Raw genomic sequence first — 21,756 nt, forward strand, 5'->3', positions numbered from 1 at the left:
TTCAGTGAGCCAATTATCATTTTATTAAAGCAAAACCAAACCAGAACAAAACAAAAAATTGTTCCTCATTAATACAGCTTATATTTTTTCAGCAATAACAAATGTTTACTCTTTCATGTAAGACTCTTAGATAAGTGCTTCACATCTAATAAAATTTGGTTTCTCAAAGTGACCCTAGGAAGTAGGTGCAATCTTTAACATGAATTTTTTATTTTAGGAAAATGAGACCAAGAGGTGCTAAGTAACTTGTTCAAGTTTACACAACTTGTAAGTAAAGACATGAGATTTGACCTCAGAAACTCTGAGCACCAAAAATCCACTCTTGGTAAATATTTTATTTGTGCACTTCTGCTTTAACTCCGTCATATAAAGGGGTGCCATTGTAAAGCAACACACTCTGAAGGATTCACTACCAAATGACAGATTCCTATGCACTGTCCTAAGTCTTATGTATAGGGGTAGAATTGATAAGTTTTCCTTGTTAATTCCATTAAACAGCAGAGGGAATGAGGAAAAGAGATGTCAGATGTGGTACAGCAATACTGGTCTTTCTACAGAAAGGATTACATGTGTTCCCTTTGCAAATAAGCATCCTCTCCTCATAATAAACAAAAACGAATAAGAAAAAAAATATTATTTCCTACTGAGAACAAAATATTATGTAGAAAAAGGTTAAAGCTTTCGCTGCATGGCAAAGACATGCAAAAGACTGTTGAGTTGACTTGTGTTCCCCTTAAGTTCATATGTTACAATCCTAACCCCCAATATTTCAGAGTGTGATCTTTTGGAGAGAGGGTCTTTACAGGGGTGATTAAGTCAAATGATGTAATTAGGATGGGCCCTGCTCCAATCTGATTAGTGTCCTTAGAAAAGGGGAGATTTAGACACAGAGGCATGCAACGGTGGGAAGGTGATATGAATAGACACAGAGAGAAGACAGCCACCTACAATGCAAGGAATAGACCCTTCCCTCACAGCCCTCAGAAAAAAGCCAACTTTGCTGACACCTTGGTGTTAGACTTCCAGCCTCCACAACTGTGAGACAAGAAATTTCTGTTGTTTAAGCCACCCACTCTGTGGTAATTTGTTACAGCAGTGCTAGCAGACTCTTCCAAAGACATTCTAAAATAAAAGATGGAGAAAAGAAGGAAGAGGTTTCAGAATGGTGCATATGAGCTCAGGTGTAGGAGATGAGCCCCAAGGACAAGGAGCACTACACAAAAGTGAGGGGGGTGCCAAGAGGTTCAGGAGCTTGGTGGGCACAGGATGATGGAGACTGGACAATTCCAAGGATTAAAATATGGATAAGTAGTCTGAAAAAACTGACATCTAGAAAACTCGTAGATGAGTGACCCATGGTTTGCGATATTGAAAAATGAGACAATGCCTGCTTCATAGTCTAGGAAAACCCCAATACGGGGAGGGACAGTCATGCAAAGAGTCAAGACCTTGGGATCAAAGGTGGAAGACTCCTCAAAAACCTTATAACCAGATTCATTCTGTAACCCAATAACCCAGTAGCCAAATTGAGGGTTGTATCTGGAGCAAACATCTGGAAGATATACATTCGGATCAAAAACAAACCCAGAACTCCCCTTTCTCTTGGGGCTTCTTGCTTTACTGTGCACCCCCAGGATCCAGGCGATCTTCTCAGACACATCTACTTCCCAGTAATACTTCCCTTAGGAGAAATGCTGGCAACCCAAGACATCAAAAAGAGAGAAACTACATAGATGTATATTTTGAAGAGAGAAATCTTGTATGCCTTTTACCTGTCTTTTATCTGCAGAAATGGTAATATTCAAAATAGCATTGACTGGCTTCAGCATCACGTCCACTGTGGGAAAAATGACAGGGTTGGGTGAAGGATACAGAGCAGGTGTGTCTTGTGACATTTGAGGTGGAACATCAGGAACTGACTGGGAAGAACTCATGTTGATGGGTCAGAGATGAGTAGCACACTTAAGAACTGTTGTATGCGTGCATGTTTGGGGGGAGCACATGAAGCTAAGATCATGGGACCTGATAGTAACCACAACTTCTAAAAGGGATCAGAACATGGCAGTTTGAACAACCTGTAACTCCTTCTTACCCCAGTAGCGTTGAACCTCTGTCAGCTCTGAAATGACAAAAGTTTCAATGATGTTGTTAAAAGCAAAGGGATTAAACCCTGATACTTGGCTTCTCACTAGAATGGAGGCACGAGGCCCTGTGTGGCTATCAACTGGTGAATGAAATGATGAATCAGACACCTTGACCATGCCCCCTTAGATATGATCTCATCTTCCACACAATATATCTATCTCCGCTTGTCAGGCCTACATCCTCTCTTTTATCCTCATCTAGAAACCACATCCTCTTCCCCATTTTGTTCCAATACTACAACAATTTGACACCCACACCCTTCCTCTGACTCTCCTTACCTTTAAACACTTGCAGTGTCCCTTTCAGATCTGGAATTTGGTATGTACTCTTCGGTTTCTTGGAAACAATGTTTGGCCTCTTCAAAATCCAGCTCTCACTCCTAGAGAAGACAAAATTGGTCACCCCACATGTCTGACCTCTGCAAGACCACTGCTTCTCCCACTTTTCACTCCACTGATGTACTTGAATCCTCTCCACTGAAGGTCCTGAGGAGGGGAACAGGGAGAGACCTGATGCTGCAACCAGAAGAAATATCTGCTCACATCTACCTTTCCATTTGCCCTCTGTGTGATCTTCAGAAGGGGTCTTCACCTCAATGAAGCTCATGTTCTTCCTTCTAAAATGGCGAAACTAACCCCATACTCTCTACCTCTTAAAATAATAAAACTGTATAAAATAATGATGCATTTAACAGGTATTTGATGCCTCTAAAAAAAAAATCAAGTATTTGATACATGAAGAAGTCACTGCCACCCTAGGGGTTCCACCAGTGAGAGGCCAGAGATGTGAGTTCCCAGACAGGTGGTCAGTAAAGAAGCTCCAGAACCTGACTACAGAGGGATTTAGGTTATCAAGTATGGAGCTCTATGTTAAGAGTCTGAAGGGTCTCCAAAGCCTGGTATCCCAGTACAGATGTCTAGAGAATAACATTTGAGGTTACATTCTCTGGGGAAACATTACACACATGTGGAAAAGGAGAAGTTATGACAACCAAATGAATAGTGGTTTGAATTTCATGTATTTGGGAAGACCTTGAAGCTGCCATGTGGATAGGCCACTTTAGACACAAAAAGGCCATATTTTCTATAAGATACTAAAGTGTGTAAGCAAGTAGAAATTAATTATTGGCACCAGGACCAAAGCCACTGTTCTCCAAGACAGGGGTTGGGTTTTTTTGTTTGTTTTGTTTTTTTGTTTTTTTGTTTTTTCCGAAGCCCCAATGAAACCACTAGAAAGACCTTGTTTCTTCTATCTTCAGGAAGAAAAATAAATGAAAGGAGCTGCCTTTGTGGAAAACTTGGGGGTCTGGAAGATAGAGGATAGGATCCTCCCTGAAATAAGACAGGTACCTATGAAATATGGAAACAAGCTGAAGCAGAGACTAAGGTTTGACTAAAATTAGTGAAATCATGCTCTTACTGGCCCTAACTGTGTGACCTCCCACCACCCAAATTCCATTGAAAACTTTCACCTGTGATCAAAAATTTAAAATGATATAATTTCCCAATTCCCCAGCTCTGTGGTTTTTTTAAATTTCTTATTCATCCCAAGATAACTCTCATGGCTATAATTCTGTCTTCACATAAGAAAGGACCATACCTGGTCTCCCACACATACCTTCTCATGACATTAATCAAATCCTGGAGAAGAGAGAAAACATGAGTCAAGTCCAGGATTGGTATACTTAGAAAATAAAAATGGATAGTTAAATTCTCATTTTAAGTAAAAATATACTTTAGCTTAAGCAAGACTCCTGCAATATTTAGGATATCCTTCTACTAAAAAAATGATTTATAATTTATCTGAAATTCAAATTTAATTATGCATCCTGGATTTGATCTGGCAACCCTCCAAGGAGTTATAAGCCCTCCTACCTTAAAAAGTTTTATCCACCTTAACCCCCTAACATCCCTTGCTAAGGTGTGAAAAAAGAGATGATCAGAATGTGGAGGACAGAATATATGATAAGATCCAGATCAACCATCCTGAGGACTCATGTGAGGATGTTAGAAAGATGCTTCCAGTGCTTGGAGATGGGATATATTTAAAAGAAGAGAAGAGGCTTGAGATTTTTAAACAAATACGTACATGAGAAGACCTCATTAATTCATTATGCTTTTATTTATTCCAGAGACAGATAAAGGTGAAACACATATGTGCCAGACATCATTCCAGGCTCTGGAGAGTCAAAGATGAATAATCAATAATAATAGTTCTCCAAAAGTATACTTTCTTTTGCTGCGGGTACATGCAAACAAACACTTCAAGTGAATGTTTCTCTGGCTTTCTTTCACTCATTCTATATACCTCCTCTCCGTTACCTATAGGTAATCTCATCAATATTTGAGCACGAAATAAGCCAGAGGAACCAGAACCTGAGAAAGTCTAAAATGTAATTTACTATTTCCCAACTGTTTATATTCCATTGCCCCAAATGATACCAATACATACTCAGTCACAGTCTTAGAAACTATAATATCTTACTCTGAATTTCAATATTGTATTGTCAATCCAGTCCATGGTCTCAAAATCTTTTAGCCATCTTTTTATTCCCATCATAGAACAGAATGTACCAATATATTTGGTTTCCCTCTTTCCAGCCCAACCCCTTTTATACCAATGAAGACCTGGCCTTCAGTTGACTCTACATTTCAGATAAAGTTTTACTCTCTGAATTAGGCTTTTTCTTGTTATTGTATATGACAAAAACCCAAATAAAACGGTTTAAATTTAAAAGAAAGATGAATAAATTCAGGGGCAGGTGTAAATTTCGTCATAGGTGGTTTTTAAGTGAAAATCTTGTCATCAGAATCTGTTATTCTCAAAATTCTAATTCTATTTTCTACTTGCAATATTGACTTTCTTTTTAGGCTCTGTGTGGCATCAACTTGAATCTCCTGGTTTAAATGATAATCCCTTATATACTACCTAGTGAAAAAGAGAATTTCTCTTTCCTAGTCATGACAGTAAAATTCAAAGGCATAAAAATCTTTGACCTGAATTGGGTCAGATGCATATGTCAAAATAATTACTGCATTATTGGTAAACATAAGAATCTGATATTCTGACTTACTAGAATTTAGAGACACATCCCTAAAGCTACTGATTTTATCAACCCTAACCAACTACATAGACTGGGAGTAAGAATGGTTCTTCAAAGAGTAATTCAAGAAGTTCTAGAAAGGAAAGAAAGAAAGAAAGAAAGAAAGAAAGAAAGAAAGAAAGAAAGAAAGAAAGAGGGAGGTAATTGAATTGAGGTTGGACAAACAAAAGTCCCATACAGTCCATCCCTTCACTGATTGCCATCTCCTCATTCTTTTTACCAAATTATTTCCCCCCAAAATGGCTCAAAATAATATAATGGTTACAATACTATTAAACATAGATGACTTGCATCACATATAAATTATAAATCAAGATGAATTAAAGATCTAGACTTGAGATATAAAACTATATAACTGTTAGAAGAAAACAAAGAGAAAAATATTCACAATATTAGATTTGGTAATGATTTCTTGGATATAACAACAACAACAAAAAAAAAAAAGCACAAGGAATAAAAGAAAAACCACTAAGTTGAACTACACCAAAGTTAAAAATTTCTATGCAGCAAAGAACACTATGAAGAGACAATGCACAAAAAGGTAGATGATATTTGCAAATCATATATCTGATAAGGTATTAGTCACAGAATATACAACAAACTACAACAATGCAACAACAAAAAGCCAATTCAAAAAATGGGGAAAAATTTGAATAGATACTTCTCCAAAGAAAATATACAAATGGACAATAAACCCATGAAAAGATGCACAACATTATAGGTCTATATTAGGGAAATGAAAATCAAAACTACAAATATTGCACAGTCTAGTACTCAACAACAACAAGAAAATCAAATGTAAATAGAGATTTGTGTTATTTGACCAAACTTAATGAAGAGATGCCTTACAAATGGTAGATCATAGATAAGGGGAGCTTATAAAGAATCTTGTCTTCGGGGCGCCTGGGTGGCTCAGTCAGTTAAGTGTCCGACTTCAGCTCAGGTCACGATCTCGCGGTCTGTGAGTTCGAGCCCCGCATCGGGCTCTGGGCTGATGGCTCGGAGCCTGGAGCCTGCTTCCGATTCTGTGTCTCCCTCTCTCTCTGCCCCTTCCCCGTTCATGCTCTGTCTCTCTCTGTCTCAAAAATAAATAAACGTTAAGGGGCGCCTGGGTGGCGCAGTCGGTTAAGCGTCCGACTTCAGCCAGGTCACGATCTCACGGTCCGTGAGTTCGAGCCCCGCGTCGGGCTCTGGGCTGATGGCTCGGAGCCTGGAGCCTGTTTCCGATTCTGTGTCTCCCTCTCTCTCTGCCCCTCCCCCGTTCATGCTCTGTCTCTCTCTGTCCCAAAAATAAATAAACGTTGAAAAAAAAAATTAAAAAAAAAAAAATAAACGTTAAAAAGAATCTTGTCTTCAAATTTTTTGCACTGCCTTTTATGAATTGCTAACAATGGCAATTTTCTTTGCCATTCTTTGAATTATCCCTCCAAGCTTTGAAATGATAGAGAGGGGGTATGGAGGGGCCCAAGAGCCTTTCAATGACACCATAAGGAAGAAAATGAAGAAATCCAGCAGGGAAGGAAATTTACTCTCTGTTTCCCCTAAATCTCATCATGTAAACGCTCCAACCGAAGACTTACCTGCATCATGTCTTCTGAGGACCCCCATATCTGATGCTCAATGTGTGAGATGAGCCCTCTCAAGTACTGCCTCTGCCAGTCCAGCTGGTCTCTGGCCACTACCAAGTTATCCAACACATTTACTTTGTCTTCCTCCAGCTTTTGCAACACCCTCTTCTCCTTGCTGTCCAGGAGGCCTTTCATTTCATTAAACTCTTTCAGAATCCTTTGTCTCTCAGTCTGCATATGATTCTTTGGGGATGGGAAGAGAAAGAGGCAGTCTGTTTGGCCAAGGGCCTACTTTGTCTGGGCCTGGGAGCCAAGACAAGAATTATCTTCCTCAGGGACTTCTCAATGAGGTAGTGAGCAACTACTGAGAAAGCCATTTCCCCATGACTTTCCTTTGGGTTTCTTCCAAAGGAATATATTAAAGTCTACTTTAGCAGGGCCCACCCTCAGACACAATATGACACCTGGATGAGGCTTGGCTTGCAGATATCTGTCCTGGATAATCATGCCACACTGTATAGTAAGCCCTTCCACCCACACCTCCTAAATAGGGAACACTGGGCTTTTCTCAGTATGTTTTCTGGAAGTATTAGTGCCTCAAACTTGATGATGGATATGGAACATGAGATTCATTAGTCATTTTTACATGGCTTTGTCCTATGCCTTCACCTCCAAATATTTGGTTTTATTTGTGATATGTCTACCCTCTGGAACCCAATTCCAACAGGGAAGGAATGAAATGAGGACTAATCAAATATCTTCTGAACTCATTAATTGTGAGGTAACCAAGAGAAAGGGGCCTCCTTGTGACTGGACTAAGATGCTGCCTTGTTTCCTGCCTCAACTCCCTCAGGAAATATTTTCCTGCCTTCCAGGAATCTCTCTCCTCTCTGATGTCAACTTCAAGCTCTTCTACTTTCTGCTGCTCCTTCCTCAGCTTCTTCAGAGTTGCCTGGAGTTTCTCCTATGAGAAAAAGAATCACCAGAGTCAAGTTATGAGCTTTCTTAGCACCTGGATAGAAGGAAGAAATAAGACTCATCACAGAAGAGACTAGGTTATGGAAATGAAACTGATGATTAGAATCTACTATGTAGACAAATATCTGAAGAGGTTAATGTATTCTTTATCCCTGTGTGCTGCAAGTTATCACCCCTTGATCAAGAGTAACCTGATTCTCTCTTTTCCTAGAGGAAGAAGTGATCCTGCAGCAAGGAAATTCCTTTCCTCTCATTGACAGCATTCTCCACATCCAACCAGCCATGTTCCCCAAAAAAAACCCTTCTGCTCAAAGCGGCTATCAGATTTTATCTTGGGAAGCATTTCTCCATTCATCCAACTTCTCTTTGCTAAGGGTCTCTAATCTAGACTCATTTCTGATCAGATGAAAGAATGCACAGAAATATCCTTTAGGTCTCAGAAGCTGAGAAAAGGGTACGGAAAAGAGATTTCAGAGCTCAGTTTTATGATGGCAAGGGGAGGAACATAGGCTTAAAAAGTGAAGAATTCACTTCAGGTATCATCCTGCCCCATCTTCTTTCACCCTTGAGCCTACCTGACATTCCTTGACCACCTTCTCTGTGAGGAATATATGATGACCGTGATACTCCTGAGACACTGCAGTGTGCTGGCAACCAGCCTTCCCATGCTCCTTACAGAAGACACAGAGTGTTTTTCCATGATTCTCACAGAACTTTTTCTTCTGTGGGCTCCTATTTTCCCTGACTCTCTCCACAATGCTGGCCAGAGGGTGGTTAGGTCAGAGATTCTGAAGCTGATATTTGCACTGGCACACAGGACAGTTGCTCTCCCCTCCTTGGTGAGTCCCTGTTCTTTGCAGTGATGCAATCTCAGCAGAAGGTGTGGCCACAGTCCAGGCTCAGGGGCTCTGTCAGAAGCTCCAGGCAGATGGGGTAGGTCAACTCCCTCTTAAAGTTTACCTGTGCTAGAAAATGCATTGCAGTGCTCCCCTGGCTTCTTCCTTTCCTGACAACTGAGGCTCTTCTTGCTCACAGACTCCTGTAGGGCTGGAATGTTGAAGGGGACATGATAAGAAAGGCAGAAATAGAAAGGATATTGATTATGTAGAGATATGGAATTGGGCAAAACATTAATATTCAATATAGAGAAGAAAACAGACAAGAGAAGTAGGTCAGTAGCAGAATGAAAAGCACTCTTTGTAATAATTTTAAACACGTCACTCTCAGTTTATGTAGCATGATAAATTTCACCCCATCAGGGCAAGCTTGCTAGTTTGTCTTCTTCTACTGGTAGACGGACAAATTGAAGCCCTTCCTACCAAGAACCTTGTGCAACCCATAAGTTTTTCCGGTCTTTACTTGCCCATCCCAAAACACATCCTTCCTGTTAAATACACTAAACCCACTGTGGCCCCTGGGCTTTTGCACTGCTCTTCTCCTGAGTGGAGTGATCCCACTCTTGATATTTACATGACCTTTTTTAAAAAACAATTTTATCAAGTAATATTTCTATCAAATGCATTAATTTCAAGAGTACAATGCAATGATTCTAGTAAACTTATGGAACTGGATAACTAACACCACAGTCCAATTCTAGAACATTTCTATCACATGAAAACAAGCCTCATGCCATTAGTAGTCACCCCATTCTGAATTTGAGCCTTAGGAAATCATCAATCTTGTGTTTTTATATTTTACAATCTTGTGTATTTATATTATAATGTATAATAAGAATGGAATTATAATATATGATCTTTTGAGGCTGACTTCTTCACTTAGCATACTGGTTTTGAGCTTCATCCACCCTGCCTTTCTCTCCAGTTCCTCAATGTCAAAAGCACAGAAGTCACTGCTACCTCAGAAACTTTGCACTTGTTTGTCTCTCTACATAGAATCACTCTCCTCCAACATCAGCATGACTCTTAGTTTTCATTCAGTCTCCTTTTATGCCTTCTCATCAGGACCTGCTTTATTAACTTCTCTATAGCAAAACTGCTGATACTATCATTTGCGAAGTCGGACGCTTAACCAACTGAGCCACCCAGGCGCTCCAAATGTTTATTTATTTTTGAAAGAGAGAGAGAAGGAGAGAGAGGAAGAAAGTGCACTAGCAAGTGGGAAGGGGCAGAGAGAGGAGGACAGGATTTGAAGCAGGCTCCATGCTGACAGCAGACAGCCTGCTGCGGGGCTCAGACTCATGAACTGTGAGATTATGACTTGAGCCAGTCAGACACTCAACCGACTGAGCCACCCAGGTATCCCTTAAGCTTTTCTTCCTATCTATTAGTAGTTCTCTAGTAACTGAGAAGAATTTATCTCCTAACACACCTGTCCCACATAGAGCCTTCCCCATGCCCTCAAATTCGTTCCCCAGAGACACCTACAGAAACAGCAAGGATCACAATAGGGAGGTAATTTTGTCACTAATGGTTTTATAACCAATTACCATTTACAAGTCACTCTGACCTATTTATTCCTTATATAAGAATCCCTGAGAAATAGGAGTGTACATAGAATCTTTCTTCACATGTGTACATAGAATCACATGGCTTACAGATCATTCTATTTACAGACGTCATTCTATTATAAAAGATAGAGTTGAGTGGACATACAATCCTCAGGATCCTCTTTCAGAATTCTCTTCATTACTGCACAGATGTTAACAAAGACAAACAGAGGGAAAGGCTGTATGAACTAGACAGCTACACAGTGCTCTGGGGGTATAGGAATAGAGACCTCAAGACCAGATGGGTGGTCTGGGGAGTCTTGTATTTGTAGATGGAATTTCACCTTGACCTGCACATACAACAAGGAGGTCGATGGGCACAGAAAGGAATATGTTTTTAGGGAGGAAAGAACAGGTTCATATACTCATAGGGTCACAACCTATACCTGAGAAGATAGAGACTCAGGAAACATAAATTCCAATGAGGCAACCGTTGGTTGCCGTTGGTCATGGGAGAGAAGAATCAATATATAATGAAGGCCATAGATAGAAAGATAAAGTCTGTCCTGTTTCAAACACATTGAGTGCTATTATGGTTTGAATTATATTCCCCCAAAAGATGTCAAAGTCCTAACCCCCAGTATGTGTAGATGTAACTTTACTTGGAAATAGTGTCTTTGCAGATGATCAAGTTAATGTGAAGTCATTATGACGGGCCTTAATTCAACATGACTGCATCTTCATAAAATGGGGAAATTTGGGGACACAGATGGACATGCACACATAGAGAAGGCCACATAAAGACAAGAGCTGAGATGAGGGTGGTGCATCTACAGAGAACACCAAAGATTGCCAGAAAGCTATCAAAAGCAAGCAGAGACATGGAACAGATCCTCTGTCACCACCCATGGAAGGAACCAACCTTGCCAACAAGTTGATCTTGTACTTTTAGCCTCCAGCACTGTGAGAAAATGAATTTCACCTAAGTCAACCATTTGTGGTGCATCTTTTTATGGCAGCCCCAGAAAACTAATATAAGTGCTTATGTTTCCTTATTCATGTGTTTTTTTAATGTTTATTTATTTTGCATGCACTCAAGAGAGAGAGAACTGGAAAGGAACAGAGAGAAAGGGAGACAGAGAATCCAAAGCAGGCTCCAGACTCTGAATTATCAGCACAAAGCCTGACACGGGGCTCAAACCAACGAACCGTGAGATCATGACCTGAGCCAAAATCAGGCGCTTAACCGACTGAGCACTCAGGCGTCCCTATTTCGTGTATTCTTTATTCTATCATTGGAGAAGTGTTACACCATTGAAAGTCTCTCCACCTTAAACAGACAGACAGATACAGAGCCCAAATGTATACTCCCCTTGGAGATGGTACAAATGTGGAGTTTTTACAGTAGGGTAAGGGCCAACTAGATCCTAAGTTTCCTTATCTCCCTACATCCTGATTGTATGGAGGCTTTCTGTGTCGGCACAGATGAGAAAAATGAAAAGTGTCTCCACAATAAGGGGAGAAAGTCCTATGAGGAATGTAGACATCCTTGATCCTGCCCCTGTTCCTGAGTAGAAGAGCCTCCTTCTTCTACCACCCCTTAGAGTCCAGGGTTTAATCTGCCCCACATTAATGACACTGCCCCCAAGAGCTCAAACTCTGAGGTCAACCTGTTTCAAAGTAATCATTTTGTCACAGAAGTCCATGTCCATAAGGCTATGGCAGGCTCATCACTATCTGTCACCATCGGTTCATCAGAAGGTCCTGTAAGCATTCTCTTCAAATTATGTCCCCTCCAACTGAGTCTTTTACCTTGGATTCCAGAAGTAGCTTCTGCACCAGTCTCCCTGATACTGTCATCCATCTCATGCAGTCTGCTCTCATCACTGTTCACATCCCAGCAGGAATGATTTTTTTTTAAAGCATCCATCAATCTTTCCATTCCTCTGCTCAAATACATGCCATTCAGCTGGAGTCAGTCTTTATCATGGTCGAGTTAGGTTGACGTGACACATCCCTTCCTATGCCTCATCTTCTCAGCCCAGCTCCTACTCCTCCCCGGCCTACACTGGCTGCCTTATATGTGCCTTGCTCACTCTTAGCAAAAATCCATCCTCAATCCATCACTTCCTTGAAAACTCAGCTCAAAATCACCTCTCCACACTGAGACCTAGCCCGAAATCTGTTCTAAATTGCAAATCCTTTTATCAAGGCACAGCGTAGATACCTAGCCCTGTGGTGGGACTTCTTATCTACTAGTGCTCTTGTTTCTTTGTTTTCATATTTTCTCATACCGTGTTACTCTTTTACTGTTTACTTTCTCTCCATTCACCGAGAATATAATTTTTTGGAGATGCTTAATATCTACTGAATGTCCAGTAGATGTTAATACGTTTTTTTTTCATCACAGCTATATGCTTTTGCCTTTGTGAATTTAATCAAAGATATTTTTTAAAATTTTAAACCCATTTTCTCCCATCTATTGGACCCTGTGCTAACCCTCTGAGTAAGCAATTAATATACACCAAATACGAACCTGGTCTAGATGTAAGACATAGAACAATGACTTCTGAAAAGTGATAGGAAAGGAAAGTGCACATCAAAATATTATATAACATAGAGATCAAGGTACAAGGTGTTCAGAGGTGAGATTAAGATGGAGTTCTTTCTGAAAAATTACCAACTCCTTTCCTTACTCTGAGCAGGGACAAAGGAGTTAGGAGTTGAGCTAAAAAGCAATGGAAAAGTGTGTCTAACAGGACAGAGTTCTGTCATTTTTTTTTTAATTAAAAAAATTTTTTTTGAGAGAGAGAGAGAGCAAGCAGGGGAGGGGCAAAGAGAGAGGGAGACACAGAATCCAAAGCAGAATCCAGGCTCTGAGCAATCAGCACAGAGCCTGATGCAGATCTTGAACCCACGAACCGTGAGATCATGACCTGAGCTGAAGTCAGATGCTTAACTGACTGAGCCACCCAGGTGCCTTAATGGAGGACAAGTTCTAAAGCAGGAGAGGACAGAGAGTCCTGAGGTGAGGGTAAGCTGTCCTCAGAAAAGAACAAATTCCCTGTGGCTGGAGCCCCAGAGACAAGTGACCACACGGGAGCTGTAGAGATGAGCAGCAGATTGCTCATCCAGTCTGTCTCATCAGCCTGGCCAAAACTGGTGATTTATCAGGAATGTTGCAGACAATTTCCCAGAAGTTACAAGGACAAGAAGTATAAAATGATGGGTTTCAAGAGGTCTTATCCTTGGCACAGCCCCTAAGATCCCTTTCCCTCCCACAAGTCTAGATGAGGGTCGTCATCTCTGCCAACTCTCTCCAGGAACTTGGGCTTTCATGAATAGGGAAAACAGGGTTCCATCTCACAGGTTTCTCTGGAGGAAAAGAGGAAGGGATTTTCTGTTTCTGAAAAAAAAAAGTTATTCTGGCTCACCTTGGCAAAAAAAGTCAAAACTACAGAATAGAAAGAAGATGAGAGTAATTCAGCCTGGAGAAGTAATGATCCTTCCAAGAAAAAAACAAGGTTCTTTGCATTCTCAAGCCTCCCTTCTTTAGTGGTCATGCCTCCCCCACACTCAATGCACCTCTCTTCTGCAGAAAACCTACAAGCTGGCTCTTTGGTGAATTCAGAGCAGCTTCAGAACCACAAATTGAACTCATCCAAACACACTCAATCGATTCCTCCCAAACTTACTGCCCTTTGCCTTCACAGACTGCCCCACACACCTTCAGGCTGAAGTGGGAAGTCTTGATTCAGCAAAGATCAGATGCAGGTATGGTCAATAATTCACTCACCAAGTCAAAGCACTGGTCTTAGTGAGGGAGTTTCCCTCCAGGTGAGAAATGAAAGTCAAAATCTTAGAAGGGGAAATGAAACAAAGGAAGCAGAACAGAAACTTGTAAGATAGTAACAGTGGGAGGGTACCGTGTGGGATGCCAGGGAAGGGTATGTCCTAGGACTTGCACCAGCTAAGCACCCAATCATAACATTCTTATTCCTCCTCCAGCTTATTCCAGCAAGAATATCTGAGTAAGAAAAAAAACTGTGAATTACAGTGATATAGCCTGAATATTCAGCATTTCAATTCAATCCTATAATTATTTGTTGAGCTTATCCTATATTCAGGCCCTAAGCAAGTCACAAAGGATAAAATAATGATCCAGAAAGTCTTGGCACCTGAGCTTTTGTAATGCAGAGGGTGATGGGAAAGATAATCAGTTATAAAGCTCTGTAAATATGAGCAGACCTAGTAAGCATTAGCAGCCGTTATTGTAAATGGCAAAAATAAAATTTAAAAGTTTCTTCAGTGTGAGCCTATGGAAAAAATCTTTCCAAAATATCATTGAAACCAGTTTCTGTTTCTTATCCAGGCAGGCCAAAAACAGAAGGCTTCCAGAAATTAATCATGGTAGAACTGAGTCAGTGCCTTGTTACCTGAGTAGGAAGCAGGTGAGAACATGGAGTTTAATAGATGGTGCTATTCAAGTATAATCTTCGATGTGAGGGTGATCTGCTTGTGACATCTCTCACGCCATTGATTGCCAGAATTGATTCGGCTGATCTGGCTGGCTAAGCAGGTGTCCCCTTCCTCCCTCACCGCTCCATGTGTGTCCCTCCAGAAGCTACAGCTGCGAGCTCAGTGGAAGAGGATGACCTGCCCCTATAATAGAGGAGGGCCATTCTTTGGTTAAGGGGACACAAGTATCTGCACTCTCCTGCTAGGACCTCCAAGCAAGCTCTCAAGTATAATCTTTTTTTTTTTAATGTGTGTTTGTTTATTTATTTATTTTTGAGAGAGAGGGAGTGAGCACAAGTGGGGAAGGGGCAGAGAGGCAGGGAGACAGAATGTGAAGCAGGCTCCAGGCTGTGAGCTGTCAGCACAGGGCCCAGGGCAGGGCTCAAACTCATGAACTGTGAGATCATGAGCTGAGCCAAAGTTGGTCGCTTAACCAACTGAGCCACCCAGGCGCCCCTCAAGTATAATCTTTTACTGAGTAACACACCTTCATAATTTTTCCACCTTACCCCACTTCCTTTGGGAAAAATTTGGTCTTTTTTACACTATCAATCAAAGGCAGATCTGAAATATTTTATACTTTGTACACATAGTTTCGTGCTTTGTTGTCTATCTTGTTCTTGTTCAGATTACATGCTCTTCGTGGGGCAACTGCATGATGGTGGAAGCTCCATCACGGGTCCCTGACTGGCAGAACTGGAGAGCACAGTAAACTTCACACATTATATGATGTGAGGCATGTAGCATGACTCAGAAGCTGGTTTGTTGAACTAAGGCACAGATACTTTGTTATTGTCCATATCACACAGAAAAGTGAGCTAATCATGGCTTTTAAACACTGAATCACGGGCACCTGGGTGGCTCAGTCGGTTGAGTGTCCAACTTCAGGTCATGATCTCAAGGTTCGTTGGGGGATTGAGTCCCATATTGGGCTCTGTGCTGACAGCTCAGAGCCTGGCACCTGCTTTAGATTCTGTGTCCCTCTCTCTCTGCTCCTCCCCCACTCGTGCTCTGTCTCTCTCTCTCAAAAATAAGTAACCATTAAAAAAATAACCAAAAATATTAAAAATAAATAAACTCCTTGAATCACTTTTATCTATGAGGCAGGAACTGAAAATCATATAGGCATAATCACTAAGCCATACTGACAGTTTCACTTTCTTGGGTATGAAGTAAGTTTTTGCTAACAGTGAATAAATTTTATGATGCTTCTCAAGAACAATAATAATCATCTAAATTTTGTACACATTACATTTAGAGAGCTAGCATTTTTTATCACCTTTGTTATCATATGACACAATCAATGAGTATCCCTCCTCATGCAGCCCTGCACCAAACAACAATAAGTTCTATGAAGACAGGAAGGAAACTTTTCTACGTTGTTCCTTCTTGCCTCAGATCTATTACAAAGTGTTGCATACAGGGAGTGACATTTAAACAGAAAGATATGTAGTTACCCAGCCATAGATATAATTTTAGTTGCATTGAGTGTGCTGACGATAATCATGGTTCTGTTCATTTGTTGGTCTTGCAGTTAACACAATTGCTGTGCTGAATGTGAAGTTCTGGTATTAACATCTATATGAACTCCTTTGAAAAATGCTAACCAACAGGTTTTCTTATCTTCTCTGTGTCTTCCTAAGATTTACTCAGATACTTACCTCAATGCCTGTTGTTTAATCTTTCTGTACCAGTACGCTTGAACCACATTACTTCCTGTGGCTTGTGGTTTTTTCAGGCTGAGAACATGGGCCCAGAGTGGGAGATCTTTCATTTGTATCCCTCTGCAACAGGAGATACAGGAATTGGAGGGAGACACAGAGCCCTAAGGAGGATTTATTATTCCCTGCTCCTTGGGAGCATAGTAAACTGGAAAGTGGATCACAGCAATGTGGTTAGCATCAGAGATAGACTTTGAGTGGCAGGAGGACCATGGCTCATTGAGCTTTCCTACCAACCCATGTTTCCTTGTACCTGGCATGCTCAGATTTCCTCACTGGTTTCTCCCATCTCACAATTTCTGCAGATCAGAAATTCAGGTACTGCTTAGCTCAGGGTCTCATAAGAGTGCAATGAAGGTATTGGTCAGGCTGCCTTCTCATTTGGTTCTTGGGTTCTTCTCTCAGTCTCAATCCTACAACTGGGAGAATTCAGTTCCTGTCCTTTATAGTTAACTGTAATTTTCAAATGACAGATTGATCCAAGGTTTTATAGCCCAAAGCTGCCCCATCAAAACTTCCTCAGATATGCATCATGGGTGCTGGGATCTGTGTTTTGGAAGAAAGGGAGTTCTTGAAAGCTGAAGAGAAGGGATCCTGATTTAAAAGTCAGCTTTTAGACTCCCCCTACTGCCAAACATCACTTTCTTCACATTCCAGAAGCTCTTGTATTTCATACAAGCTTCTCACACAAAGTCTAGAGGGAAACCATTAGTCATCTGGGGCCCAGGATGTGGGATCAGATCAGAGATTCACAGGGAATAAAAGGATGGATATGGGACTTGTGGGAGGCAAGAGAAAGGAGAGTATTAGAGAGACAAGAGGCCCTTGGATAAAGGAACTCCTCTCCTTCAGTCCTCACAATTGTCTCACCTTTACCTTGCCCCTGTTCACACCCCATAAACAAACCCACACACACACCCACACACAAACACACACACACAAAGCCCTGCACTCCCCTCCAATAGTCAGCAAGATATACAAAGCAAAAATAGACTATACCATATAGACTTCTCCATATCACTGTGGAAGGGTGATGTGGGGCTACAAGTTTCTCGAGATTAGGCTATTGATAAGATTGCCTTTTTCTTGTAATTTACCAAGGTATTTGTAAACTGATGGAGACCCATGTCCTGTATGACTGCGATCTCTATCAGTTGGCCACTTGTTTTCTTTCCTTTCCTTTGTCCTTGGGCAGCCAGGAGTGCCTAAAGAATGTCACACACATCCCAACTTTGGGGGAGCAGGTGTGCCAGTTTGTACTTTGTCCTCTGCCTGCCCCACGCTACCTCATGAAAGGGAACCAGAAAAATAACAAACATCATTCTAGATGGATGTTTATGTTAGGAGGCAGCAGCAATTATTAAAAATATTCTACTAATTTTTACAATAACTCATCAAGTAATTTTCATTACTTTTTTTTTTATAAATGAGAAAGAGTATCTCATTAAATTTACTTTATCTGATAAGGGCCAGTATGTGGCAACACCAGAATTATAATAAAAGTCCATCTGTGATATAGAAAGAGAAATACTGCATGATCTCACTTACATGTTACACTAGGAAGTAGAGATTAGGATAGTGGTTGTCAGGGGCTGGGGGCGGGAGGAAATGGGGAAACACACACACACTCACACACACTGGTAACTATGTAGAGGTGATGAGCAGGTTTATTAGCTTGCTTGTGGTGATCATTTCACAACATATACATGTATTCAAATATCAAGCTGTACAGCTTAAGAGTTTATAATGTTTATGTCAATAACATCTCACTATCTCAAAGCTGTTAAAAAACTGAAAACAAGTATGCCTATGAGGTGTGTGTGTGTGTGTGTGTGTGTGTGCGTGTATCAAAGGCAGAACTGGAAAAGTCTTCTCAGTAGCATTAAGGATCTGAAAAATGGGGGAATTGAGAAGAAAAGCGTGTAAGATATGTCTCTGGGTTATTTCTCACACCTGTATGTGAAGCTACAGCTACCTTTCACTTAAAAAAAAAAGTTGACAATTTTGGAAATTCTTCTCTAGGGTACAAGTTTTCCTTCGGTTTTGTATCCTCAGCTGAACTTTGCTTCCAGGTGGGCAGGGCCCAGGCAGAGGCACAAGTATCCAGAAATCTGTCGGTTTTTCCAGAGGACTGGGCACTGGGCTCAAGAGAGCTGGGTGAAGAGAGGAGAGATTGCAGAACTGAGCAGGGGCCCAGTCATCAAGCCTCCTTTATACAGGTAAAGAGAGTGATGTAGGGGAACAAAGGCTGAAGGAAATGACAGATAAAATAAAATTTCCTTATAACCTGCAGCCCATTGACAAACGCTTGAGGCCCGGAGAGTACAACATTCCTCCAGAACTCCCTACTGCCTTAAGGTTAATGCTTTGCTAGAGGGAAAAAAACCCTGAGCTTATTAGCCAGGCCTCCAGGATCCTATGAGTCTTCTTGAGCATATGAAAGTCCTTTTGGAAACTTCCCCCTGACTTTACCTCCCCCAACTGCCAAGTATATAATCAATCACTCCTCATAACTCCAGGGCAACTTTTTCTGCCCATAGTTTCTGTCCTTGTGCCTTATTTTTTGTTTAAAATTTTTAAATGTTTATTCTTGAGAGAGAGAGAGAGAGAGAGAGAGAGGGAGAGAGAGAGCATGAGCAGGGTAGGGGCAGAGAGAGAGAGAGGGAGGCACAGAATCCAAAGCAGGTGCCAGGCTCTGAGCTGTCAGCACAGAGCCCGATGCGGGGCTCAAACTCATGAACTGTGAGATCATGACCTGAGCTGAAGTCGGATGCTTAACCGACTGAGCCACCCAGGTGCTCCATGTCCCTGTACTTTAATAAAACCCCCTTTTTGCACCGAAGACATCTCAAGAATTCTTCCTTGACCTTGGGTTCTAAACCCCAACACATTTCCACATCAGAAAGCACTGAGAATTTCTCTACAGGATCACAAACACACTATATATTTACAAGTGTGAAGAGTAAGGGAGAGGAAGCAATTGGATTGGCTTTCCTAGATCCCTCTGGAAAAATGATAATGAGGTCTCCTCATTTCCTTTTCTGTCCTGAAGCGGGGCAGAGACATCATCTGCTGTCCCTGACTACAGAAGTGACCCAGATGAGGCTATCAAAAGGAGGATTGCCTGATACACTTTGGACACTTGTAATTTCATAATTTTGCACATACTTTTGTTATTATGATCCTATGAAGTTTTCTGCTACTTCTAGAAGATATTTTTGTATTTCCCCAGATTACTCATTGTAGCAATAGGGTGACAGGAAAACAGAGGTCAAAGGGAAAATTTAGAAGATCAATTTCCTCCAGTTTCCATGGATGAGTGCTGATAGAGATGTGTGAATGCACGCGCGCGCACACACACACACACACACACACACACACAGGTTCTAGAAATATTCACCTTGGAATCCCTTGTGTTATCAAAGGTCATCCAGAGATGAAGCAGATGGGGATTTTGTGGACAAGCAGAAATGAGAGCAGATCCTGTTTAACCAACAGCCCACTTTTTCTCTCTGTAGCTCTGAACGTAGTTAAGAAAGAGTTGGAAATGAAAATGCTAAAAGACACAGGGATCCCGCCAAGCCTCAAATGGACATCCACTGCAGAGATAACTCCCCTCCTATCTCACTGAAGGAGGAAAGCAGGATTTCCCTCTTCCTGAGAACTTTCAAGTCACTGCAAAAGGAAAGCTGACCAGGCAAGCAAAACACTTACCTACACCACTGCTAAGAAATCCCATGATTGTACTTCTTGTACTGTATCACTGTGAATAATAACTTTTAAAGCTGGGCCAACATCTCAAATGAATATTTAACTTCAATGAAACAGAATTACTGCAGAAAAAATTAAAAAAAAGACTAGGTACCTATGCAAAAAAAATTAATTTATTTTACAATCAGCTAAAATTTAAAGAAAATTGAAATTCTTTAATGAAGTTATTTTATTTCTTAAAACAAAACGAAGGTACTAATGTTGAAAGAAAGCTAATAGGTATTCTTAAGATCATTTATTTTGGTCACAGTGAGAGGGAGCCAAAAAATGAATAGACACCTTATTGGATCCTGCGTATGTACTAGAAAGCATTCTGTTTGTTAATTTTCACAATTCCACATCAGGTACTTTTTTTTTTCTTTTCTTTTTACAAATGAGAAAACTGAATCCCACAGAATTTCATGAGACACTGACACAGCTTATATTTTTTAGGAATTAGTAGAGCAATTATTTATAATATTTATTAATAATTTGAGACACTTAGATGCTTTATTTTTATTTTTTAATGTTTTATTTATTTTTAATTTTTTTTGAGAGAGAGGGAGACACAGAATCTGAAGCAGGCTCCAGGCTCTGAGCTGTCAGCACAGCGCCCGACGAAGGGCTCAAACCCACGAACTGCAAGATCATGACCTGAGCCAAAGTCGGACACTTAAGCAACTGAGCCACCCAGGTGCCCCTAGATGCTTTATTTTTAATGACATTTATTTTCTCACGATGATCCTAAGTACAGTGCAGTTTTTACACCAAGCTTATTTTAAGAAAATAAATACAACATTAATGTATGTTATTCAAGGTTGCATTTGCTACGTGTGGAGAGAGGACAGGAACTCAGACATGCTGAACATAAACTTCCATTCTTACTATTTATGATATTTTCTCATTTTCTCCCTAACTCTTTGATGAGTAAGAGGCATCATGAGAACACTGACACACCACTAAGGGTTCAGTCTTTAGTGAATAATTCCTACGCTTAGGTCTTTGATAATACATCAAAATTGTTGAAAAGCTTTCCTTCATCTTTTCAGTCATGACAGAGGAAATGGGATTGTAACAATCTGGCAGAGTTGTTCCCTCAATAATGATCTTTCTTTATGAGGCATCAGCCCTTTTTTTTTCCGTTGGGACTATGGAAAATTATGAACAGAGATTCTTTCCTAATGCAAACATCATACTGGGAAAAACATTATTCAAGGCAAATGTACACCCTGCTGATGAATGAAGGTGTTCACGTAGAGAAAAGGGAGGCAGCAAGGGACACACGGTGAGACAGACTCAATGCATTAGGTGTACTTAAGGCAAGCGCAACTACAAAGAAATAAGTAGGGGTGTAAGAAGGTTCAAGAGCTTGGCGAGTACAAGAACTAGACTCTAGTAGTCTAGACTCTACTACTCTGACTCTAGTAGTCTAGAGTCAGTCCCCCCCGAGTCATGGGGTCAGTATATTTCCCAGGGTTGAAATACAGAAAAGCTTTCTGAGAAAAGGAACATGAAGAGAATTTATAG

General features: G+C 40.8%; 1 protein-coding gene across 1 annotated transcript; it reads right to left on the reverse strand.

Annotated features, from left to right (window-relative positions):
- LOC112864902 (E3 ubiquitin-protein ligase TRIM22-like) lies at positions 1 to 21,648 on the reverse strand. Its single transcript, XM_025927910.2, is given in 10 exon segments — positions 1 to 1,837; positions 2,093 to 2,119; positions 2,424 to 2,524; positions 3,763 to 3,785; positions 6,829 to 7,059; positions 7,685 to 7,780; positions 8,370 to 8,634; positions 8,636 to 8,841; positions 16,420 to 16,542; positions 20,194 to 21,648. Coding segments are annotated over 8 exon segments (1,473 nt in total). The 5' UTR covers positions 8,773 to 8,841; positions 16,420 to 16,542; positions 20,194 to 21,648; the 3' UTR covers positions 1 to 1,244.
- Positions 21,649 to 21,756: the final 108 nt, after the last annotated feature.

Source organism: Puma concolor, chromosome D1 (assembly GCF_028749965.1).
Source record: "Puma concolor isolate L17-30 chromosome D1, mPumCon1.1.hap2, whole genome shotgun sequence".
Lineage (NCBI taxonomy): Eukaryota > Metazoa > Chordata > Mammalia > Carnivora > Felidae > Puma > Puma concolor.